Raw genomic sequence first — 27,031 nt, 5'->3', positions numbered from 1 at the left:
TTGCCTCTCATAAGCTTATTTTTTAAAAAAGCCACACACATACAATACAAAAAAAATTTAGTAGTGCTTGCTGTGTTACAGGCATCGTTGTAAGCACATTACATACATCATCTCATGCAATCCTAAAACAACCCTAAGAGTTAGACGCTATTATTAGCTGTGTCCTTTTTATAGGAGAGGAGATAATAGCTTAGTAGGATTTAAATGTAGATTAGCTAGGTTGAAACCAGGATATGTTAGATGAAAGCTAGGATATGAACCTAGTGTTTCTGAGTTCACAGTCCTAACCACTGTGCCATAACTGCCTCATAGATTAATTTACATGGGGAAAGAAGGAGTGTGCCCACCCAGTGATTTTATCCTTCTTCCACTTTAGAGGGTCTATAGTATGCTGAAGAGTGTTTTAGGAACTACTTTTAGTTGTTTAGTGGGACAGGATAGATATTATAGTTGCGTATTTTAAAATGGTAACATACATACATGCATATGCTTATTCATAAATGAATAAACAGCTTAAAAAACCCGCTGTGATTTGGAATAGATAAGCAGGCAATCATTAGAAAGGGATGTATGTGTGTTCCTTCATGTTTATGCTCTAATATATAATAGTTGTGGTTTTCATGATTAGTATGTACTAAGCATTCTCACCAATATAAGATTGGCTAAGATAATGGCATACATCTTGTTTTTTGAAGAGGTGGTGATATAGAAAACAGTTCTTTCTCTCATCTCACCCTCTCCTCTAAATAAAGGTTTAGCATTATTTCTGGCCATGAAAGTCAAAAAAACTTAACCATTCTCAGCAAAATAGTCTAAAACAAATCAAGATATTAGAAAAAGAGCAATAGAGTAAATTCAGAGAAAGAAATGCAAAGGTGGGGTGCCTGGGTGGCTCAGTTGGTTAAGCGTCCGACTTTTATTTCAGCTCAGGTCATGATCTCAGGTTCCTGAGGTCAAGCCCTGCATTAGGCTCTGCGCTCAACAAGGAGTCTGCTTGAGATTCTCTCTCTCCCTCTGCCCTCACCCCCTCACTTGTGCGCTCACTCTCTCTCTCTCTGAATAAATAACTAAAAGAAATGGAAAAATAGATAATATAGATGAATGAGCATCAATGAAAACAAAAGATGTAATCATTTTGATACAAGAAAAAAATAGATTATATTCAATGCTCATTCAAAGTTAAAAATAATTCTTAGTGAAATTAAGCTTGGGATTTTTTTTTAACCTATAAAGGTAAATATAATCTTCAATAGTCCAAAGAAGAATAAGAAGAGGAGGGCACTTGGCTGGCTCAGTCAGAGCATGCAACTCTTGATCTTGATGTTGTGAGTTCGAACCCCATGTTGGGTGTAGAGATTACTTTTAAGTATTTCTTCGTATTTAAGGAAGAAAGGGAGCACCTGGGTGGCTCAGTCAGTTAAGCATCCAACTCTGATTTCAGCTCAGGTCATGTTGTCATGGTTATGAGATTGAGCCCCCCACATCAGGCTCCTCAGTGGGGAGTCTGCTTGAGGTTCTCTCTCTCCCTCTCCCTTTGCCCCTCCCCAGCCTGTCTCCCCCTCTTAAAAAAAAAGAAAAGAAAAGAAGGAGAAGGAAGGAAGGAAGGAAGGAAGGAAGGAAGGAAGGAAGGAAGGAAGGAAGGAAGGAAAGATTAAGGAAAAAAAGGATACCTGCCATTGCTGACTTTATTCCACATTATACTAAAGAACTTATTGAGATCTTAAGACAAGTAAAAAATATGTGTATGGACAAAAAACCCACTAATTTTTCACAGAAAATAAGGTCCAGTGTGGGGAGAATACAAGAGAATTTGAAAACAAAGGAAGTGAGACTGCTCCACAGAAGATCAGTGTCCAAAAATGCTGATACACACACTCACCCCCCCTCACACACACATACACATCATACATACATACATATATCTGGATCTAGATTTAGATTTAGGGCACAAAGTTGGCTCTGAAAGAGTGGCAAGTTTTGGGAGAGCCAAAATGGGAGAAGGCTTTCCAGAAAGGGAATTTGAGAGGATGTAAGAGAGAAGTGGAGGATTACAAGGCATATTTAGGAAATAAGGAGATCACCAGCAGATCAGGCGTGTATTTGTTGATGAGTAGAGGGGAAAAGATTGCATATATAATGGGAGTTCTCACATCTCACCTGAAGACTTTGAATTTTAACCTGATGATAAAAGGAACCACTGAAAGTCTTAGGCAAGAATTTAGATCCTAAAAATAGTTTTTAAAGGTTCTTTGATCATAGAAAAAAAATTTTTTTTCCTGCCTTGTTGAGTTCTAATCAAGGAACATAAGGGGAGGAAAAATATTGAGTTACCATTTTACTTATTGAGTTCTGGAATTTTGATTTCACTAGGCTCAAGAACAGCTCCAAGCAGAGGTGCTAAGGTATAAAGCCAAAATTGAAGATCTGGAGGCGACTCTGGCTCAGAAAGGGCAGGTAGGCATTCGGTTGCTAGCACTCCTGCAGATGCAGACAATTCAGTCCGACCTTCCTCTAGCTCCTGTGCATGGGCCGCACCCAGGACACGGCTTGGCTCTCCACAGTGACCTTTCTCAAACTGTGTCAGAATGTTCAACTCGATGTTTCTGTCCCTGGTGTTTTTCTGGCCAGAGTGTGAACCCCACTACAACATGAATAAGGTTGGGCAAGAGAGAGAATGCCAGAGGAAGAGGAACCCTGTACAAATAGGCTAGAGTGGTCACAAGCTGCTGAGACAAAGCCCCGCCCCTCAAGCTGCATTCTTTGCCTCTATGCTACGTTTATGGTTCTGCATTTTAATGTTTTCCATCCATATGTATCTAGCCTGTGTGCATTCTGACCCTTTTCACTTTTTGCCTGTGTGGTCACTTCTGAGTCCCCGGAAGGCTGGTCCTGGATTATTCAGACTGAAAAAGTTAGAGACAGTGTCGATGAAAAGGGGGTGAAATTTTCTTGGCAACTTTGGCCCCAATGTCTTTTGAATAAGGGGCTGATAATAAGGGGTGGGTGTCATTTACCAGCCATTGGCAGGCCAACAAACAGGGTGAGAGAAGACAGCTTTGGCCAAGTGGTTTGACGACTCATGCTCTTTCGTGCCACTCTGAAATGCTGACTGCGCGATATTCTTTGTCAAACAGGACTCACACTGGGTAGAAGATAAACAACTTTTCATTAAGAGAAACCAGGAGCTTTTAGAAAAGGTATGTTGGGCTCAACACCCTAGTGGGGCAGAGGAGAAAATGATGAGAGATCCAGGAGCAGCAGGGGGTCCTCTCAGGAGTGGCACAGGGGCTCGGGGAAGGGGAGGCTTTTCCGGCGCTGTGCTCTCCTCTGCTGCGTGCTCAACTGCATCCCTGTCACCGCCATCACCATCAGTTAGTGGCACGTGTGCATGGCTCTGTGCTGGCGTTGTGCCGACTTGAGAGGATGTGATCCCTGAAGCCTATTGATTTGTTAACCATATATATATATACTGTATGCGTCCTGTACATATATATATATATATACACACACACCCACAAGTGCACACATCCTATGTGGTTGTCCATCTACAAAAAGCACACTTACGAATAGGACTTGTTATTTTGTGCAACGCAGTGACAGAATATGACTCCAAGACCATGCTGCAACCTAGCACAGACTGTGTTCTCACTTTTAATCATTTTGCTAATCTTGGCTATTTATATACATATATATACATATATATGTATATATTTCTTTTTAAATGGGAGAACTTTTTAAAAGATGTATCCAAGGTACAAAACAGCATGTCCAGGAGGTTGTTCAACAAATCAAGATGCAAAAGCATGGTTTAGGCCCAATAGATATAATTAATTTGGTTATCTGAACATAGACTTTTGATTGGGGCAATGAAATACAACAGAAATCATCTTAAGTTTAAAGGTGGTTTTTCCTTTAGTGTTTACCTTCCATAAATGTAGTGAAAAGATTACAAAATAAATTATTCTTGGGAAAAAAAACAGACTTTGAAAGCCCATTTGAATAAGGGAAATAATTCTGTAGGTTCATCCAAAAGTTATGTAGAAATTATTTTAGGATTATTTCTACCAATATTCAGTAGCCTTGGCAAGTCAAAAGTTAACCACAACACTCTGATAAGCATGAGAAGGGAAAGAAGATGCTTATCATCCCTCCCCTCTGGTCTCGCAAAGTCCTTAGCCTACCTTGCTTTCTGAGTGACAAGAGACAGCAGAGGTATAGAAGGCAGGTAGATATTTGAGGATTGAGAACTGGTATTCTCAGAAAGGTGAGGTGTCCCTATAAAGAAACTTCATCACACATTGGTCCTGGGCTATGAGCTGCAACCTGTGAGACACTGACCTGATTTTCAGTGTTAACTGCCAGAACCAGAAATCTCCCCAAATATCCCATCTCAGATCCAAATTCAAGATTCTAGGTAGTAGAATCTCTTTGGTCATCTAAGTCAACTTCTTGAAACTTTTGAAAGTTTACATGACCACAAATATCTGAATGTAAATCTAAGTGTAAAAAACTTGACAACATTGTCACTAATATTTCCCTATTTCCCCATCTTTATTTTCTCATAATTTTTCAGTATCCTGAGGCTATGAGAAAGGTTTTTAGTAGTCATAGAGATGCCCAGGAATAAGCGTTATTACTTTTCTTTACACCTAAAAACTAATTCCCATTATGTCTTGGGTCTGATTTTGTTTGATCTTGATTTCTTTGGGATAAAAGGGGATTTTAGGGGCTCAAGCTTCTATGAGTAAAAAAAGACCACAGTGACAGTAAAGCTAAACATCCTACTTCAAGTGGGTATTCTTGGGAAAGTAAGATTCATCCTATGATAAAGAGCCCTTGGGTTTTTGTTTCTAAATTCAAGATTTTAAATAGTTCCTGTGCATAAGGCCCACCCACACAGCTAATATCCCAAGGCTGCCCCAAACTTATTACAGATCATGAAAATTTTCTGATCCCTTGTAGACATGGGCCTGTCTTATAAGGTGACTCTACATAATTAACTTAATTCCATGCTTCATCAGGTTATAGGAGAAGTCTTACAGGAAAACAGCGGGAAAAGGTGTCACTTCTAAATGGGTAGACAAAGAAAGCCTCTTCTGGTAGGGGATGTTCAAGTTCTGTGTTCAAGGAAGAGTAGGAGTTCCTCACATGAAGAAGGAAATAGAGGGAGCCCCTTTTAGGCAGAGAGATGAACAAAGACACAACTCCTGGCAGTCAGTCCAAGGGTAGATGCAGGGTTTTATATTTTTGTGTGTGTGTGATCACATGTGAGTGTGTGCATGTGATAGAGATGACAATGAGAATATTTAAGGCTAGAAAGCCAGGTGCTGACCAGAGTATTAAGGTTTTTGAATTCCATATTGACAAGTTTGGCTTTATTCTTTGGGTAACTGGAACTCAGTAAAATTTTGCATATGATCAGAGCTATTTATATAAAATTTTTCTGACCATTCATAACTCCAGAAACAAGAGGTGTTGGTCTCCACTTTATACACCATTAAAGGTAGTACCAGGACACCGTTCCTGACCCATAGCAAAGGCCTAATGAGTACTCTCAGATTCACTACTCAGAGGGTCCCCAGACATTATCTCAGTGAATGCAAGTGTCTTACAGCATTTTCCTCTATGACACAAAAAAGTCAACCAAAGGATAACTGGAGAGAAAGCCTAAAAGTTACTTTATTCACATCTACTTGGGATTTTTTTTCACAGTCTGGATGATTTATTCACCAACTAAATGAGTGCTCTCCGTGCTTGCTTTGCTAAATTGCAGATGGTTTTTGCAATGTTCACCTAACTTGAGGATTTACTTTATTAGATAGAAAAACAGGAGGCAGAAAATCACCGGTTACAACAGGAACTACAGGATGCCCGAGACCAGAATGAGCTGCTGGAGTTTCGAAACCTAGAGCTAGAAGTAAGGAAATGATGATAATAATGATAATAAAAATAATCGTAACAATTAACATGCACTGAACACATCCTGTGTGTGAGGTGTTGAATTAAGCATTTCAGATGCCTACTTTCATTCAACCTCACAACTGTGATCAAAATTTTATAGATGAGGCAACTGAGATTGAATAACTTGCCCAAGACCTGGGACTATAAGTGGTAAAGCACTGATGCCAGTCAGAATTGTCTGCTCAGATACTATACTTTTCGACACTGTTGCCTTTAAGAATAAGATTAATGAATAATTTTTAAATACTTTAAATAATAAATTTCAAACTTCATCAATATTTCATAGCTTTTAAATAATCATTTCCATCCTTCATTGAATTCTGACTCATAAAAATGTTACCTCAAGAATTACATTTCAAATTGTGCTATATACAAAAATATTTTGGTAGACACTTGAATTCGTGAGTAAACTTTTTAATCTATAATGCATTTATACAAAAGGCTAAGAAGCAAGGTAACTTGTTTTAGGAAATACCTTAGTTAACCTGAACAAATTTCAGTCTTTTTTTTTTAAGTAAAATATATTAATCATATCAGATTTTGATTGTATCACATGGAATCTGGCCTAGGGGGTGGGGGTCACCTGGCTGGCTCAGTCAGTAGAGCATGTGACTTTTGATCTCAGGGTCCTGATCCAAGCCCCATGTTGGGTGTAGAGATTACTTTAAAAAATAATGAAAAATAAAAACAAAACGGGGGTGCCTGGGTGGCTCAGTCAGTTAAGCCAAATCCGATCCTGATTTAGGCTTGGGACATGATCTCAGGGTTGACATTGAGCCACATGTTGGGGTCCACATTGGGGGTGGAGCCTGCTTTAAATTCTCTCTCTTTGCCACCCACTTCCCTTTCTAAAAAAAAAAAAATGAAAAAGCCTGACTTCTTTGGGGCACCTGGCTGTCTCTGTCAGAAGAGCATGCAAATCTTGATCGGTGGGTCATGAGTTCTAGCCCCGCATTTGGGGTAGAGATTACTTAAATAAATTAAAAAAAATAATAATCTGGCTTAGAATCCGATTGAATATATGTAGGTACATAAAGATAAGAAAATTTCCCATTTGATAGCTCTGTTATTTTGTTTCTTGTTTTTTTTCAAATTAGATCTGGATAGAGTTAGCAGTTGGTGTTCCCCAGTGAGGAAGAGTGAAGTCCTCTTTAGCAGCTCACATTTCTTCATCATAAAGCTTGAGTGGATTGAATATGCCAAAGGCTGTTAGCAGCCATAAAACTTCATGGTCAACAGACCATTCTCTGTGACACCTGAAAGCTCTAAATATTCATATAGTTTAAATGGGAACTTTACTTCCGACACTTCTCTGATCAAAAAATTTGCAAGACTGAATGACACCATCTATAAATTCTTCTACCATACCTCTTAGTTGATCAATTCTTTTCCATTAAATTTAAGCATGAACATCTTGAGTTTGATTTTTTTTCTTGCCACATGATATTGATAAACTACTGCAATAACATAAAGAGAGAACACAGACAACTGGTTTGGTGTTTAATCAGTTGTTGCTTTTTTTTTTAATTCCCATATATTCTTCACTGTATTTCAAGGAAAGAGAGAGACGATCCCCTCCATTTAATCTACAAATTCACCCATTCTCTGATGGTGTGAGTGCTCTACAGATCTACTGTATGAAAGAAGGTGTCAAGGTAGGCAGATACTCAAATTTTTATGCTTGTAAAAAGAAAAACTGGGAATTGGAAAAGGGGAAGTTGTTCATCACTTTTGTTTTTTAGTCACTGGATGTCATTTTGATACCAACTATGTAGCAACTGAAAATAGTCACATCTAGGTACCAGGCTGGCTCAGTTAGTAGGGCGTGCCACTATTGATCTCAGGGTCGTTAGTTTGAGCCCACTTAAAACAACTTTTTTTTTTTAATTTATAAAAAAAAAAAAAAGATGTGTGACAGATGTATGAATGGTAACAGCAGAGAACACAGGAAATCATGATTATTTAGAACAGAGTAGGGTAAAGAAGATACAGATTTGAAATATTAAGATAATTACCTTAAATTGTCTAGGGGAACTATTAAATAAATTCCGTATTTCAAGTATACCAGATAAAAAAGTATTTGTCGAGTCCCTTTGTTACGTTGTCCTGAGTGCTGTGGGATTCATAATCTTGGAATTTTGGTGTTGGAAGAGACCTTAAAATCATCTGGTTCACCATCTCTTTTTATTATGTTTAATTTGGGGAAGATTTCTCTTTTGGAAGGACCTATGATTGATAACATGTTGTTCATTTAGGTAAAATGTATTTTAGTTTTTAGGGATATCGGGATACATTTTAAACATTAAGGTTGAATGGAGGTGGCTCCATCTCCTGGAAAATATATTGTCCTTCAATGTAATGAAATCACGTGGTGAATATCTATCCCGGAGGGAAAGCTGGGAAGCCTACCGCTGTTCCTGGTCTCTCCTTGACCTTGTGCATGGCCCTTCCTGCTCCCACTCTGAGCTGCCAGATAATACCTGCTTTTGTTGCCTTCTCTCTACCTATGAAACTGAGCTAGACCTCCCCCTTCCTGGTGGTAGGGGTCAGATGGACTGCTCTCGGGATGTGGGTAAGAGGAGAGAGTTGTACTAATTAAGTGAAAAGTGGGAGGAAAATTAGGTAGTAGAATTGTGCTTCCTTCTTTTCCACCCCTTTCATGGTGTTTAAACTTCTGTCCTTCCTGGGCTACACAAAAATTTGTTAAACCAGAGCAGTTTGTTGGGTTTTTTTATTCAGCTCTAATTAAATGAAAAGGACTTTACTTTGTCTTTTCCTTAGATACCTTTCTTAGATAAATCACAAACAACCTACTCCAATGGATGAAATTTATATGCAGGGGAACTTTTCCAGAGGAGTTCAGCTGCTTCAAACTGACTCAAGAAGTACAGTTAAAATGAGATATTTTCCCTAGCATGAAATTAATGCTAAAAAATGGAATGCGCTATAGTTTTCTATGTGGCGGTCAAAATCTCAACCAGGTTAGAATTCCATTAATTAGAATGAAATTAGTTGATTATATTTATTACCTGTTACTTATCTTTATGCCTCAAATTTACCATAATTCAAAAAAAAAAATTGGCAATTATAAGAAAAAAAATTCAGTGAAAGAATTCCAAGTCCTGACTATATTCTAGACTATTTCATATACCATCTCTTTATCCTCAAGATCAGCCTATGAAAGAGGTATTTTGCAACTGGTGAAATTGAGAATGAACGATTAAGTAGTTTGACCAGGTTCACGCAACTTGGAAGAAGCAGAGTGAAAACATAAAGCCACATGTGCCTGATTGAAAACAACCCAAGGAAGTACACATCTTAAAATGTCTTCTTAAAGTTAAGGGTCAAGCAGTGATAGAATAGTAAGCTACATTTGTGTCTTTGATTTGATGTATCTCCTTGATATTGCAGGATGTAAACATCCCTGATCTCATAAAGCAGCTTGATATCCTAGGTGATAATGGGGTAAGTAATGAATTGATTAAGGGCAGTAACTATATGAATTTGCCCAAAGAGGAGCAAGAAGTACTTGCCAGGGCATCATGTAAAATAATAGCAAGTGAGAGGCCATGTTCACTTAAGGATGTAGCTCCTTGAAGAGAATCAATCATTATCAAACATGTTGGTTGAGGTTTGTAAGGATCTCTGGAAGGCAGTGCCAGAAATGGGAACTGGTGAAGTGCTTTTTATGGGCTGGTTTCACGTTTGAATGCCGACCACATCTGCAGTGATTAAAGCTAATTACCTTCTCACTGTTGCTTGGAGCCATCTAGCGTGAAATTAATCAGTCATGCAGTTGCAAATGCTGCTAAATAGTAGGGTTGGTGACAGCCCCATAAAAATGGACCAGGAAACTATAATCTCTTTTCTTTCTAAAAACACCTTCTAGGCAGGGTCAAGGCATATTAATTCAGTGGGAGGACCATTCATTGAGATATTATGTGAATGATGCATATAGGTTGAAGGAGTCACCCATTTTTTGCCTTGAAAAATCATCAAAGGAGAGAACAGAATCAATTAAATCACATCAAACCACTATGAAAAGATTACTTTTTATTTCATTTTGGTTTCTGCTTTTCTCATAACCTGACTATTAGCTAAGTATGCTCACAGTGAAACACGAAATCAAGTCAGTCTTAGAGACATAAAAAAATCACACTTAATGTCCTTTTACATGTTTTGAATGAACTTTTTGTTAAGAATTGTTACTAAGTACAATAGAACATTTGTTACTTTTATACATGCATATGCAGTAGTATCTATGGCAGGCAGTTAGGCAGATAGTGCAAATATCATGACTGTCTTCAGCTTATTTTCTTTATTTCTCTCTCTCTCTCTCTCTCTCTCTCTCGGCAGAACTTAAGAAATGAAGAACAAGTGGCCATAATTCAGGCCAGCACTGTGCTGTCCCTGGCAGAAAAGGTAATACATCAAACTAACATTGAAATCCTCTCAATGTCTAACTTAACACCTAAAGAGCAGGGTAGGGTTGAAGGACATTCTCTTTGCACATGACTTTGTGTTACCGAATACCTAATAAATATCTTTTTTTTTCAGGGTGATACAACCCCAATAGAATGAGAACACACAAAAGAAAAGTCTACACACTGATCTGGGGTGGGTGGATAATTCTCGCTTTGTAGTCCCTTAAAACATGGAAAACTTTCTGGATTACATTATCCAAACAATCCCTCCCAAGCTGGGACAGCGATAAAGAAGGGTTTTTGTTGAGAGGTGGTAAAATGGCACCTGGCTCTTTTTATGCGCTCTTCCCTGGCTGCGTACACACCGGTTGTCCTCAATTGATTTTGTAATTTGGTGGTGGTTCACTGCAGTCGCATTCAGAAAGCCCAACCTGGGGACTGGCAGAAGAGCAACACTGAGTGTGCTCTGGCCCCCTTGTGTCGAAACCTGGTAAATGGTAGGAAGAGAGACAAAAGGAAAGAGCCAAGTGGAGAAGCTTGATGTAATTGGCTATGTTCAGGATGCTTTGAGAATCAGTACATACTTGAGAGGCATGGGTACATGCTTGGGTAAAATGACAACTGTATAATTCCTTGAGATGCTTTCTTAATTCCTAAATGTATAAAGAGTTTGTGATAAATGAAACCATATACAAGTGAGTGATCTGCTTTCTCCAATCTGAAGTGAGGGAATTCTCCAGGTCAAATGACCTATTGAGTTACTCAAGCAATACCATGACATAAAGGGGAAAAAATGTAGGGAGAGGGAAGGACTGCTATAAAATAAAAAGTTACCTAAAAAGTATTAAAATGCTCCTTTTAAAAAAAGGGGGGGGGCGCCTGGGTGGCACAGCGGTTAAGCGCCTGCCTTCGGCTCAGGGCGTGATCCCGGCGTTCCGGGATCAAGCCCCACATCAGGCTCCTCCGCTATGAGCCTGCTTCTTCCTCTCCCTCTCCCCCTGCTTGTGTTCCCTCTCTCGCAGGCTGTCTCTATCTCTGTCAAATAAATAAATAAAATCTTTAAAAAAAATAAAAATAAAAATAAAATGGTCCTTTTTTGGATCCTGATTCAAGGGCACCAAGTGTGGAAAAAAAGGACATTTGCTGACAGCTGGGGAGATTTTAATATGGACCAGGAATGAGATAACAAAAGGAGTTCATGTTCATTTTGCAAGGTATAAAAATGGTCTTTGAGTTAAGGATTTTTTTTTTAAGATTTTATTTATTCATTTGACAGAGATAGAGACAGCCAGCGAGAGAAGGAACACAAGCAGGGGGAGTGGGAGAGGAAGAATGAGTTAAGGATTTTTTAAAAGGCCTTATCTGTTAGGGATATATACTGAGGTATTTACACGTGAAATGATATTTGGGATTTGCTTGTAAAAAACTTACTTCCTTTATGATTTAATTACAGACCCATCACTTTCCCTCTCCGCAACAAATTAATAGCACCACATTATCTCTAACATAAGGTCCCAGAATCCAGAACTTGCCATAAGGTCCCTGTGGATCTGGCCCTTACCTGCTTCTCCAGGATCCCACTTGTTTCTTTGGTCCATAGCTAAGGTCCAGCCATACACAAATCCTTCTGGGGTCCCAATCTTCTCTCTCTCTCTCCATCTCTATCACTATCTCCATCCCTTGGTCCTTTACACTGTTCTCTTTGCTTCGAAGATATTCCCTTCTTCCTTTTCTACCTTGGTCTGGCTAAATCTGAACCATTAGCCATCTCCCTACATGGGGAAGCCTTTTTATTTACCCAAGCCCAGTTAGGGTTTTTTTTTCTCTTTGTTTCCACAGTGACCTATGCATCTGCTACAATGGCTTCTAACAACTATAACGTGACTGCTCATTTTTTGCTGTTGTTATATGTCCCTCAACCACCTAAATGCTAGACTTTAAGCACGTGAGGGCAAATACTCCACTTTGTTTGCCTGGCTTTTCACAACAGTCCAGCACATCTAACAGGGGGTCAAAAAATGTTCACTGAAGGAGTGAACAAGTGACTTTGTGAATGTCCACAGGACAGTGTTCCAGTGACATCCAGTTGGATGAAGAAAACTCAGTCTGTAGTTCTGCTACATTTATTTGTCACTGAAAGCCAGAGTGTCTCATTCAGTTGGACTCATAAAGGGCTATAATTCTCTATTGCAAGAAAAGTCACCTTAGTTTAGGAATATCAAGAAAACTTGACTGCTCTGTGAAAGGCAAGGACTTGGGACATGAAGGAAAGGATAGGGAAATGGAAAAGAAAATATGAGTAGGAAAAAGAAAAGGAAAAATAGGTGTGTGTACCTTGCATTTACTTAGATTGTTGGAAGAAAATCTTCCATTCCCTGTTCTGTGTGGCATGTGATGCAACTTGAGCTTGACCGTAATTAACACCTGCTTAGTGCTTCTTTTGCACTTGGCGCTGCTCTAATTGCCGAAGTCTTGGTATGACTGTTACATGTCAGAAGTTTCATATATGACAATCTGAAGCACAGAGAAGGTAGGTAACTGCCCCAGTCACACAGCTAGAAAATGCTGGAGTCAGGAATCCCACTTAAGCAGTTTGTTTGCAGAGTCCATGATCTTCTTAACCGCTGCACCCAAATTCCCCTTAAGCATCCTATTGAAAGCAGGAAGTGCACTATGTAGAGCCCATAGGACCTGCTCTTTTAGGGCTTTGGCAACTTAGTTCATGCCTCCACTTACCTCCTTTGCAAGACAGGTATGAGGGGTTCAGTTGAACATGTACAGAGTGATGACAGTGTGCTTAGCACTGAAGATCTAAGTGGAAGAACCAGATGCATAAGACACATGCCTGTGCTTAAAGTGCGCATAGTCTGGGCAATTACCTTTTGTGCAGATCTTCACAATTCACAAGTTTAAAGTCACCTCCTACCTTTGGGATTTACAGATGAACATTTCTATCTCCCAGGAATTCTAAATGTCAACCTTAAAGTTTCTGATTCTGCAACTTTGAATAGCATTCTGCTGTCTAGGAGTATAATCTATAACCAGAGATTGAACCTAGACAAATTTCCAACAAGTAAATCCTCTTGTGACTTTGTATTAAAAATAGTAACAGCCGGGGCACCTGGCTGGCTCAACTGGTTGAGTGTCCAACGCTTGACTTCAGCTCAGTCATGATCTCAGGGTTGTGGGATTGAGCCCTGCCTCATGCTCCACACTCAGCAGGGAGTTGGCTTGAAATTCTCTCTCTCCCTCTCCCACCGTCCCTCCCCCTGCTTGTGCTCGTGCTCTCTCTCTTTGTCTGTCTTAAATAGTAAGGTGACCTTAAGTGAGAACATGTTATGGGCCAGGTACTGCACAGATCTCATTGTTCTTTATAACTGTCCTATATTCATCCCATTGTTTGCATTCCACACATGAGGAAACTGAGATGTGGGCTTCAGAAACTTGTCCTGTATCCAAGTAATAAGGGCTTCAAGTCAACACACAGATCTGTATTTGAAGCTCATGACTGGACTGCTTCAATTTACTGTACTTTTTTTTTAAGATTTTTATTTTATTTATTTGAGAGAGAGCACAAATGGAGATGGGGGAAGTGGCAGAGAGAAAGAGGAAGAAGCAGGCTCCCCGCTGAGCCAGGACCTTGGGATCATGACCTGAGTTGAAGGCAGATGCTTAACTGACTGAGCCACCCAGGCACCCCTCAATTTACTGTACTCTTAAAAACACTGTTTACAAGAGAATTTGTTTCTCAATGGTAAATGGACAGCAAGTGAAAGGAAGCATTTTAATAAAGCTTGATGGTATGCAATTGCATTATGAGGCTATTTACCCATGACTTTTGATGGAAATTTGCTTCAAGGGGAAGCCACATGTGTGTACAAGAACTGAGCGAGTAGACCCTCCAGTCTCCCCAGGCATTTCTTCTTTTCCCTAAGAGGCTGTTGAACATGGTGTCGCCTTGTGAATGTCAAGGCCTTAGTATATAGAAAAAATACTCAGTGCACCACATAATTTATCACAATAAACTAAAAAAGAAATCTCTAGTAGTGAGGCAAATTTCTAACAGTGTAGAAGTACAAAAATACATGTTAACCAAAAACGAATTTATTGGGTACCAAGTACATGCATTCCACTGTGAATAGTGTTTTACATTAATTGCATCCTTTAATCTTCAAATTATTAACCCTATTTAATAGAAAAGAAAGTTGAGGCTTAGAGAAATCAGACAACCTTTCAAGGCTGCACAGCCATGAAAAGATAGAATTGGGATTAGACCCAAAGTAGTGTGCCTTTAGAACCCCCACGATTATTATGCCCAGCTGCCTCCCTAAGGGATGAGCTGATGTTTAACTTGGGAGAGACCCGTTATAATAATTTGTTCTATTAAGCCAAATATGTGGTAAGCTCATGTCGTATTATTCAAAATCTATTTTTACTCAGGGTGCCGATCAATATTAACATTAGTGCCATTTAACATGATATATTCTAAGTGTTAGGAAAGATAGGCGTTTTTTATGTGATTTAAAATGTCTCCACTCGACAAAAATGATTCTTCAACACTTAGCTATAGTCAGTTTCATACACTGAAAAACTGCCATTTCACCTGGCTTGCTTTCTTTTATCATGTTTTCCCCAACCATGGAGAACTAGATGTCTCTTCTGCTTGGAACCTTCCCGTCATTTTTGCCTAATCATCTCTGACTCAAATTCATTAGACTCAGTTGCAGTTGTCACTTCCAAGAAAGCCTTTTATGGTGTTTTCTAACGAAGGCAGAAAAACATGTTGGTCTTACTCACCATCAAAGCCCTCGTATCTAGTGCAGTGCCTGACACATGGTAGACATCAATGAATGCATTTGTTGAATGAATGAATGAATGAATGAATGAAGAACTATCTTTCCTGAACTAAGAGATAAAATGCATTAAGTTTTCACTTCAGTTCTTGTCTGCTTCCTGAAATATAAGAGGAAGAGACAAAGCAACTCAGTAGACTGCACGATATACACCAAATCAAGCAATCATGTAGACTTTTTTGTCTTGTTTACTCCTTAGTGGATCCAGCAAATTGAAGGAGCAGAGGCTGCCCTACACCAGAAAATGATGGAATTAGAAAGTGACATGGTGAGTATAAAGAGGAGGTATCATAAAAATGAAGAAAAATTGACAAGGCAAATGGGAGACAACTATTTTCTACCAGTTTTATCTGGCACTGATGAAAGTGCTTATCTGGCACTGATGAAAGTTTGCACCTTTCCACTATTTTGTGTACAGACTATGGAACAAAATTCCTGGAAGTATCCCACAATTTCAAGTTATTTTCTTCAAAAATATGTTGTATTTTTATAATACTTCTAAAACTAATGCTGAAGAAAATTCAACTCGGTGTTTTTTTTCCATAGCCTAAATAATTTTTCCACCATATATAGTCATAGTAAAAATTACAGAAGTGATGAGTATAACTCTGATTTTAAAACTCTCCAAACCACCTCATGCCCGTTAGGATGGCCACTATCAAAAATATAGAAGTTAAATGTTGGTGGGGATGTGGAGAAATTGGAACCTGTGCACTTCTGGTAGGAATGTAAAATGGTGTGTAGCTGCTAAGGAAAATAGTATGGTGGTTGCTGAAGACGTTCAAAATAGAATTACCACCCAATCCAGCAATACCACATTTGGGTATATGCCCAAAATAATTGAAGGTAGGGTCTCAAAAAGATATTTGTACAACCACGTTCAAAGCATCATTATTCACAATATCTTAAACATGGAAGCGACCCAAGTGTCTATCAGTGGATGAATGGATAGCAAAATGTGGTCTATACATACAATGAATATTATTCAGGCTTTAAAAAGGAAGGAAATTCTAACATGTGATATAACATGGATGAACCTTGAGGGCATCATGCTAAGTGAAATAAGCCAGTCACAAAAAGACAAATACTGGATGATCCCACTTACATAAGTATCCTAGAAAGTTGGAACGATGGCTGTCAGGGGCTAAGAGGAAGAGAAAATGGGATGTTGTTTAATGGGTATAGTTTCGGTTTTGCGAAATGAAAAGCATTTCGGAGATTAGCTGCTTAACCATGTAAATATCCTTAACATTACTGAATTGTACACTTAAAAGCAGTTAAGAGAGTAAATTTTATTTTGTATGTATTTTACCACAATTAAATTTTTTTTTAAATCTCCAAGCACAGGAATTGTTGATTATAACTTATAGGAATACATAGAATTTTATAACTGTACTCTCATTAGTGTTATTACTACTAAAAAACAGGTAGTGATTCCTATCAGATTAGGGAATCCTATAATAGTAACAACTTGCATTTATATAGTATGTGACAGCTTCACATCATTTGCTTATATTTTACATGGAGTTTCTATTTTGCCAAACGTTAGACTCTAAAGTCAAAGCATGTGACAAGAACTGTTCATCTTTAAAAACAAAACAAAACCCTTGAAAACTCTTAAAATCTACAAATATTAATTACCCAAGCAGCCTGTACCAGGCACTGTTCTAGGCACCAGAGCTCAGAGGTAATCAGGGAAGTCACCAGCACAATTACCACATGCAGACAGTCTCTTGAAAGTAGATGCAGTCCAGTTTTCCTCCAGCATTGGAAGAGGTCCTTGTTCCTTCAGTTAAGCACACAAAGAAATAATTGACTGTACTTGCAGCTACATTGTACACAAAGATTTATTTTTAAATGCTAATGGCAAGATGCTTGCAATGTGAGAGCACGCATGTGGAAACTGAGGACAAGCAGGGGAACTTCAGGAGCAGAAGCTCTCTCATTAAGTGACACCCCATTCACTAAATCATTATCCATCTTTGTGTTGCTAATTGTACACAGATAATTTTGAATAATTGTTTTATTATACAACTGTATATATTACCTTCCTAAACATTATTACAAAAATAGATTCTCTCAATATATTTGCACGGATATACTTACTAGTTGCTAACTTATCTTGTCAAAATCAAATTTGTCCTTAACCACATACTCTTGAACTAACATAAAAATCCTTTAAAGCATTCCATGTCAATTGATCATTGTATCTTTTATACTTCTTTCCATTGATTTTCACATTCCCTGTGTGAGGCTATGAAAGTTGAACTATTTCCCTAACAGACAAAATCTATGACCCTACAAATGCTAGTGACTTGTCTTGTGGTGGAAAACATTAATCAGTACAATTTATATATCACTTCCTAGTAAACTCAATTAACTCTTTCATTTATCATTATGGCCCCCTTCTTATAGGAACAGTTCTGCAAAATAAAAGGCTATCTAGAGGAAGAACTAGACTACAGAAAACAAGCTCTCGACCAAGCATATATGGTAGGTACAGCAAGCACTAAAGACACCCAGAGTGTTCACAATTCTCTATTGCGGAGTAAAGCATCCTGGTTCATTTGTCATGCCATGTGCTTGAATAGACCATGACATGATGCTCATTTATTCAGTGTTTTCCAGTTCTGGTTTTAGAACAAATACATCCCTATCTCTTTCCTGTTATAATTATCTTATAATACTTAATAACTATTTAATTATGTTTCATTTAAAAAATTAAGTGTATGTTATTATAAAATACTTTGATGAAGGACAGATCGGATGGTACTGTGGATTAAAGAGAAATTTTATTAAATCAAATCCAGTTGTTTGGGAGCCTAATGTAGTAATAGAATGATAGAGCCTTTAATGTCTGTTATATACATTTTTACTTCACGTATTTCTCCCAACAACCCTGTGAGGTAAAAATAAAGTTGATTATTCCTGTATTACATATGAGAAAATGAAGGCTTGGAGAGTGAAAGAACTTTGCCTGACAAAAACAAGCAGGTAGTACTCAGGTCTGACTCCAGACCCTAATCCATAATCCAACCACAGTAAGAAAAGCTCTTTGGTAAATGGACTGTGCCTTTTTCTCTCCCACAGAATGTTATGCTGACTGAGGAGCACATTTGATTCATTCCCCATACCAAATTAATGATACATAATTCCTAATATTGGACTATAGCTTGCATTTGTTCTCTCCGTATGCTCTCCCCACCCCCCCCCATTAATTCACAGTAATGACTCAAGAGGAAAAGACCAAACTTAAAAGAGGAACATTTCAAGGAGTTGCTAGTAGAGGTTTTTATAATGCTTTCCTGGAAGCATCCTGAGTCACTTTGGGGATAAGAGTGAAGCACTTAGTCCCTGCCTATAACAAAGATGAATTAGTCTTTCCTTCCAAAACGAGTAAGAAATTCTGAGCACCACTTGATGGGGAAAGGAGAAAATGAGAGTTGGTCCCTGGAGAATCAAGAAGGAAGCACTTTCCCCCTCCCTTCCTACCCTTTTATCCTTGCCTCCTCCACATACACATGGTAGGGTTCAGCTGTGTGTTCGTGTGTCCCATGACTGAGTACTTGTTCAGATAACCACATTTAATGTTAAAAAGATGAGATCTTCTTAATCCAGCACAAGAGCTAAGAAAACACCCCTTACCCAGGCATGACCGTCCACCTCTGTAAAAGTCACAGGGGGTAAGATTGTAGGTTTGGGCTGCTGTATCTGAAGCATGGTAAAAAAATAACTGGATATAAGGAGCAGTAGACTCTTCATCTGAAACAGAAAAGACTCAAGGAGGCATTTTATAGCTAAAGCAGCTGTAAATCTCAGAGTATTAAAAAACAGACCAATTTTGAAGACTCTAGGCCATTTTTAGATCGTATCTCCCAATTTGTATTTTAAGATGTGGAGACTATACAGCCATCTTCAAGTTCATAGATGTGTCATATGGAAGAGAAGTGGCCTTTTGTACATGAAATATATCTCCAGTTTCAAGTATTCTAACATAGGCCACTTTTCAATGCTTATTTCTAAAAGTATGGCTACCACGATAGATGTAAATATCTGAAGGTCTGTCAAATGAAAGAGAGAACAAACTTACTCTCAGCTGCATTTGAGAATAGAAGGATATACAGTTCTTTTAACAAAGTAAGGACTTCCTAAAAATGAAATGGACGAGATCCCAAGAAAGAAACAAATTCCCCATCATCAGAGAAGTTCATGTATTGTTAGCTGGATGGCTTTTGGGGAATCTTACAAAGGGGATTATCAAAATGGTGGTTAAGCTGGACAAGCTTTGAAGTTTATCGAATTGCTCTGATCCTGTATGACTACAGTGATACATGACCCCCACCAACCATACACACAAGTGTCTCCATTCACATACCACACATCAATGCTAAGTTCCAAAGTTAGACTTTTCTAATTCTGTTTGCCAGAGAATCCAGGAACTAGAAGCTACTTTGTACAATGCTCTGCAGCAAGAAACTGTTATCAAGTTTGGTGAATTGTTAAGTGAAAAACAGCAAGAGGAGCTGAGGACAGCAGTAGAAAAGTTACGGCGGCAGATGCTGAGGAAGAGCAGAGAGTATGACTGTCAGATTCTTCAGGAGAGAATGGAGCTCTTACAGCAAGCCCATCAGGTGAGGACTGAGTCACTGCATCTGTGTAGGGTTGGTACTAAGCAAATGGGACTTAGTACTAAGTACCTGGTACTAAGTATGGGTGTGGAGAAGCCCAGGAGCTATAAACTATTTTCAGAGAGTAAAATAACTGTTGTTTTCCACCTAGACTCAGAGAGAGGACAGTTTTGTAATGATTCAGTTTTTTAAAAAATGGCATTTCAGAAGCATTGCATACTGCTGCTATTTTGGAAACTATTTTGTCATGAAATACCCTTTGAATCTCCTGGATCCTGGTTAGCTCCCTTATGCAGGGAAGCAAGACTGTCCTCAGGATAGAAATAATGCCTCCATCCTGTTACTCATCCCAGTCCATAACCTAGCCTGATCCAATAATCGAATAGGGTAAAAGAGAACAAGGGCCTTTTTCTTTATTCCCAGAACAAACAGCAACACCAACAAAGCCTGGAAGCTGCCGCTTGCTTACTGGCATTTGCTATGTCAGGAACTAAACTTACATCATTGCATTTAATCTTCACAATAGCCCACAAGGTAAGTATTCTTATGATCCCAATTGAGGAGATATGATGATAAGAGTGCGTAAGCTTGCCCAAGATGACCCAGATAGCAAGCTCCAGTGCGCATTACCACTCAGGTGGGCATGACTCAAGGCCAGTGCATCTAACCATTGCACTACACTGTCATACGCACATTGCATTATCAGTTATGATTTATGGGCCTCATCTAGACCAGCAAGGCTTAAGAGACACTCAGTTTAGAGCCAAAATTCTTAATTCCGACTCTTAGTTCATGTCTTAGCTTGACAGGTGAGGACTAGGGCCCTGGTCAAAAAGCAGATTCCAAAAGAATTCCAAAACTGATAGTGCCAGGCTGTCGTATTTGGTACTCAGAAGCTGAGACAAGCAACTGTTATAAAATCCAGATGGACTATAGAAGAAGTAAGAATCATGTAGTCTTCAGAGTTCAAGGTGAGTGGAAAGGGAACAGGTTATTTTATGACCCCAATAAGAACAGTTGATGGAAAACGTGACACTTAGCGTACCTCCAATGTAGCCAGGAGTTCTGTGAATCTTTATAGTTGGACAGATGATCCAAGGTAGCAGGGGAACTCTGAAGCCATTTGTCCTGGAGATGGTGAATGTACACATGTTTGTTTCAGTGGCCCTTCAGAGTCCTTCATAAAGTTTAGGCGTTTGACCCTGGAAACCGTTTTTTAAATCTTTTAATAATAGACTCTCTGGTATCATTAGTTGGGGAATGAAAGTGTCCTCTGCATAAATTTCTTATGCTACAATAGCATTTAATTAATTTCAACAAATCAGGAGTTGTGCCACGGAACCACAGCAGTGTTTATTTTTAAGATGTACAAATAATTATCTGAATTTACTTCTGATTAAAAGCTTGTCATCTCTTTTGAGTCTTTAACCAGCTAAGGTGATTCACTCCTGAAAGACATGGTTTTGTTTGCTTTAAGTTATCAATCTGAATGGATAGGTATATTACATTTCTAAGCCTCAGAGATTCCCATTGAAATTCTCTTTCAAACAAATGTTCACTAGAAAATGCCTTTTTTAGTTATTATTTCTTACTCTTTATCTGCCATTATAATCAGTAGTTTTGACTTGAGAGAATTATTCCAGAAGGTCTTGGCCAGAATTTGTCATATATCAGTATATGATCCAGTTAAATCCTAGAGCATATCACTAACTATTCATTGGACATTTCTGTTTGAATGTTTCCCATATGAAACAAATCTAAATGTTCATTCTTACCCTTACTTGTCTCTTCTTTCCCCATCTGCCTGCCTTGGTCAGGAGAATTACTGTATCTGAAAGCACTCAGGCTGGAAACCCTGGAGCCTTCTTTGTCCTCATCTCCAATAGTTAATATAGCACTACATCCATCTAGCATTTCTCCTGAAATGTTTTTGAAGCTGTTGCATTTTGTCCACACTTGAAACCTCAGGCATATGCAGGACCTTTCAATACTGCAGCAGGCCCAGCTTCTGCCAGATGTCCTCTGATGTAACCCGAATCGATCATCTATTCATTTGTTCAGTCAGTTGTTTAAATGCACTTCCTAGACTTTGAACACCATGCCAGACATAGAAAATTCACATGGACCCTACCTTTACAAAGCTTAGGACCTACTGATGGAGTCACAGGAGACTAATACAAAGAAAAATAACTATAATTGATATCTTTTGACAAGGGGCATAAAAATCATATGCAGTGTGCCTTGGGGACCCGGTTGTGGGGAAGACTTCCAGCTCTCCTCTCTTTAGCTCGCCATGCGTATCACTGCAGATTCTTTCACCTTTTCTGATGGTACATTCTTCCTCAAAAGCCTCCATGATCACAATTTCCAGTTGAGTCTGGTCCTATGCAGGTCTCTCCAGGTCCTTCATTAGCTGGCTACCCCTTCCCTGAAAACCTGATCTGGGACAATCTGCAGAACATACCTTTCTCTCTACTTATGCAGACCTCTTCCTGGTACCACTTGGGCCGTGACTCCTACCTCCAAGCCTTTTTTGCCTGATTAATCACCCTAAAATGCCCTTCAGTGTCTGCTTCATTTATTCAAATTTTCCCATTTTTTTCCAGTCCCAGTTTAAGATCTACTTCTTTTAGGATGTTCTCCCTGATAATAATGGACTGCATACTACTGAAAAAAAAAATCTATACTGCGTACCCTGTTTCACACTCTTTCACAACCATATTGAGGGCATCCTTGTGCCAGAGACTAGGAATGTAACGGTGGACAAAGATATAAAGGTCACTGTTCTCATCTATGCTACATATGAAGAGGGTCAAAGCAACAACACAAAAAACAATGACCAAGGCAATGTAAAGAGTGTCCTTGAGTGCTGCGAAGAAAAGTATACAGTGTGTGTGTGAATTTGGGAATAGGATTCACCACTTTAGACTGACCGGTCAGACCAGGCCTCTCTGAAGATGTCTAAAACCCGAGTGTCCAGCCACACAAAGATCTTGGCAAAGTGTCCCCAAAGATAGGGACAACAGAGTCTAAGTCTGTATTGTGGGGACATTTGGAATATTCAAGGAACAGAGAGAAAGGCCATAAAATTGGAGCACAGAGAGCCAAGAGGAAATGGATGTGAGGTGAAGTTGGAGCGGTGAGACAAGGTTTAATCATGTTGGGCCTTGAAGGAGTTGGGCTTATATTCTGAGTGCAGCTTAGCTACATTTCCCTTATTCTTATTCCTCTTCCTCTTCACCTTAAACTCAGGGACTGCCCTGATGATTTCACATGTCAGGAGTACACACAGCTGGTGTAGGTGGATGTACTAAATTAGAAACAGGAAGGGCTGGCAGTAAGCTGTCACACCGGTGCTGATGCCGACAACAGTGACTTGGTGGACTTATTAGCAGTACAGATAAAATAGGTAGAAACAGGATCTGGTTTGGACCTGACAGGGATCCCTCTTGGATTGGATGGCAAGCAGATGGGAAGGAAAAAGAAATAGGACATGCAGCACACACTGGCAGAAATAACTCATGTAATCAACACGTGGAGGCAGCTTCTTTGTACTCAGCACTGTTCTCGTTAGTAGAGATCGGTGATAAAGTTAAACATGGTTTTGCCATCGTGTACCTTTTCTACTTGATCTTGTTTTCCCTGTGTTTCAAACTTTGTCTCCCCTTCTGATTGGAATGGTTCTTTGAGATCAAGAACTGACTGATGTCTGGAATCTCCATTACATCCAGCAAAGCCCTGTCCTCTGCGGGAAGTCCCCAAAACAAGCACACACTTGATGGCTGAGGAAACATTGCAGTAATCTCATAGATCCATGATTGTATTGATAAAATATTTGCCTCCACATCCAGTAGACATATCAAGGAATTACGTGCACACTCAAGGTGGGAATGTCTAGCAAATTTATTCTTTTATTGTGTAGCTCTGTCACCTGGAAATATACACAAGCACACACATCATTCCCATGTACCCACACGATTAGCTTCCAGGCCCATTCTCTTACCCAGCATTCATTGTCCCATACTTTCAAGGTCATCCTTGATAGTCTCTCTGACCAAACCTCCTCATCCTCTCCTGCACACCCTTCAACCCCTTCCCTTAAAAGCAGACTCCTCAGCCTCTTCACTCCCTGCATTTGATCAGATGACTGTGATAGGGGGCTGTCCTGTGTATCATCCTGGGCTCTGCCCATTAGATGCTAGTTGCAAGCCCCATCCCGGATGTGATTAGTAACCACATGTGATTCAAAAATGTCCAGACAATCAGACAGTCATGGTGGTTGCACCACTTTGTGAATATTCTGAAATCACTGAATTGTATACTTCAGATTATATTAGCTAACTTTAAAAGATGTCCAGACATTGCCAAATATCCCCTGAGGGGCAGAGTCTTCCTCAGTTGAGAACCACTGTTTCAGAGAAAAGGGAGATAGGATTTCCAAGTTCAAGGATTTTTTGTTCTAGCTTCCCCCTTTTCTCCCCACATTGCATTATAAAAACCTCTCTTTCTATATTATCACCCCATTTAGCCTCCACTGTTTTCTTCTCAAACTCCAATTCCCCATTTTCTGATTATTCCCAAAAGAGGCATTGACTAACAAGCCTACGCTGTGTACGCGTGTGCCGTGAACCTGAAAGGCCTTTAGAGTGCCAGATCGACTTGCAAATAATTGTCTAGGTGATGTTGGTTTCAAATCTGTGCTATTTAAATCACTGGAATTTTGTTATATAGTTGACAGGTAAGTTCAGAGACAGTTCCGGAACTAACATTTTTGTCTTTAGGATTACGTGTGCTATTTTTGCTATGTTTAGTTTTTCTCTAATTTAATCACTTCCGTCCTTGGAATTTTTGGTGAAGTGTAATCTCTCCTTGGTTTTACAAGAACTGGCAAATCCTGTTTTGTGCGAAATTCCACCCTCAAGCAGAGTTGAAATAAGGTTGGAAGGAAAGGGTAGTAAAAACAACGGGATTGTTTGCATTTGTGTGTGTCACCTTCAGCCATTCTTGAATGTGGTAATAAACACCCCAAAATCCCAATCCAAATGGCTACGACAAAGTTGGTTTCTTGCTCACTAGTGCTGGGACGTGCTGCTGTCTCTGAGGAAGTGGCATTCCCGCTTCTCACTCCTACTCACATTCCACTGGCCAAACAGGTCTCATGGCCAAGCCCAAGGGCAGCGGGGTGCGAAGTACCCCTCCCTCACAGGGGCAGGGTCTGGAGGGATGGGCATAGTAGACAGGAGCAGCAAATTTTAAAATATATGTACAGTCAGCGCAGTGCTTTTGCACCACAAGTATGGGTGATTTTTTAAACATCCAAACAATCTCCTGGATATGGAAAAACGTATTTGTGATGTTTCCAGCTGCAAGGACTAATAATGTTTTCATAGCAAGTTTTGTGTTTTAGGTTGGTGAACAATCGTCTTGTTAACTTAATGCTCACTAGCTCTTTGGGGTTTTTTTCTTTCTTCAGAGAATTCGTGACTTAGAGGATAAAACAGACATCCAGAAACGACAGATAAAGGACTTAGAAGAAAAGGTACATGTTCAATTCAATATGAATTTCTGTCTTTAAGTTTTAGATCAGAAAATAATGTGAGTTTCACTCACCGTGTTTCATTTCTTCTCAGTTACTGTGTATCGTGCACAGGCAGGTGTAGGGACAGTCTGACCTTCACCGTCAGGCAGGCACCCACATGCCAGCAAAGGTTCTGCCTTCAGCAACCTCTCGGGGACATGTTTGCCTTTTGTGTTGATTCCTGTTCTTTTCTACATGTGTTTTCTTTCCTCAGTTTCCCCTTTCTTACCTTTGTTTCCTTTCCAAAAGTTTCTTTTGAGTTTTGTGACTCTACTTTGGTCTTTCTTTTAAAAATCTTTTCCGTCCCTTTTTGGGAAAAAAAATCATTCTTGTTATTCTTCACAAGAAACCCTTTCTTCCTTGAGCTGCAGTGTCCCCTTGACAGTAAGTCCAGAAATTTAGGTTGACACATGGTAATTATGCCCTCATGTCACTTCCCCCAAGTGACCAGAGAGAGTCCTCCAAGTCAACCAAGCTTTCAGGGGTAAAGCATAGTAGTTCTTAAAGAGGACATTTGGAAATGTGCATGGTGGGAGAAGGGAGAGGGCTCACACAGGGGTGCCGAACAAGGTGCAGTGAGGTAAACAGTCTCACGCAACAAAGAATTCTCCCCCCCTTCCCCCCCACCATGATGCCTAGAGCACCAGTGCTAGGAACACAGCAAGGAGGCTTTCTCTAGAGTGCCAGTCTAAATTCCTGTGTTACAAAAGAATATGGCTATTTTCCAGGATCTCCCGTGGGCACCCAAGAAGAAAACAGCAAATCATCTACGTTTCTGAGACAATGGTTAGGATTTTATTTATCCCAGTTGCTACTGTAGTTCTCCATAAGTGTGAGATCATAGGGAGTCCGTAGGGGCCAGTAGCCAGACCATCAGCACCTGGATTCTTATGTAGGCTCGGTCTTTCCAGATCTATTTGACCTTGAGTATGTGACTTAGACTTGTGTCTAAGCCTTACAGATAAAATAGGGATAATAAAGCTTGCCCTCACCTCCTTTCATGGGTTCCATGAAGAAGCAATGAAGTCACTTACGTGAAAATGACAAAACTCTGAGGGCATTCAATTAAAAAGTGTAATTTTTTAAATTTTCAAACACAAAGTTCAAATCCTCTGCAAAATTTTAAATTTGAACAGTTCTCATTTCCAAAATGTGCTATTTGGTGTTATGAGACTGAATGAGGCAAAGGTAAAGTGCCACAGACTGAGTCTGACTTCCCAGTGTTTGGCAGGAAGACCCAGGAGGCAGGGATTGTTCCCAGCTTCCCTGACTGTCAAAGCACATGCCTGATATCTTCCATTTTCCACATTTTTTAATGGCCAGCTCCTGGTTCTAGTCATTTTCTGTACTGACTGAAGGAGGAAATCAGAGTTAAAACCAGAAACCTTAGTTTGGTTCAGTCCCCATTCATCTAAGGAAAAACAAACTGCAAAGGGGTGTGTGTGGATTTTTTTAAAGTATCTATTAATGTCACTCCCCTAGGCATTTTCTTAATAAACCTCATGGAAATTTTAGGAGGAGGGAAATTAAGATTATGTTCCCTGTCAGAATTCCCTGAACTTGTCACAGATCTGAACTTCCTAAACA

The 27,031-nt window shown here is 39.4% G+C and overlaps 1 protein-coding gene across 2 annotated transcripts in view; it reads left to right on the top strand.

The window, feature by feature from the left end:
- The window catches only part of JAKMIP2 (janus kinase and microtubule interacting protein 2), a 57,725-nt gene that overhangs the window by 28,713 nt on the left and 1,981 nt on the right, over positions 1–27,031 (top strand). The window contains exons 10-19 of one of the 2 annotated variants that reach the window (XM_026498968.2): positions 2,371–2,454; positions 3,135–3,197; positions 5,819–5,917; positions 7,518–7,616; positions 9,373–9,426; positions 10,318–10,383; positions 15,438–15,506; positions 17,654–17,731; positions 19,666–19,869; positions 25,340–25,405. In XM_026498968.2, coding sequence (XP_026354753.1) covers positions 2,371–2,454; positions 3,135–3,197; positions 5,819–5,917; positions 7,518–7,616; positions 9,373–9,426; positions 10,318–10,383; positions 15,438–15,506; positions 17,654–17,731; positions 19,666–19,869; positions 25,340–25,405 — 882 coding nt within the window. The remainder of the gene's footprint in view (positions 1–2,370; positions 2,455–3,134; positions 3,198–5,818; positions 5,918–7,517; positions 7,617–9,372; positions 9,427–10,317; positions 10,384–15,437; positions 15,507–17,653; positions 17,732–19,665; positions 19,870–25,339; positions 25,406–27,031) is intronic. The other variant, XM_044384217.1, reaches the window with a different exon arrangement.

The sequence above is a fragment of the Ursus arctos genome, unplaced genomic scaffold (assembly GCF_023065955.2).
Source record: "Ursus arctos isolate Adak ecotype North America unplaced genomic scaffold, UrsArc2.0 scaffold_5, whole genome shotgun sequence".
Lineage (NCBI taxonomy): Eukaryota > Metazoa > Chordata > Mammalia > Carnivora > Ursidae > Ursus > Ursus arctos.
This window is presented reverse-complemented; position numbering and strand designations above follow the sequence as displayed.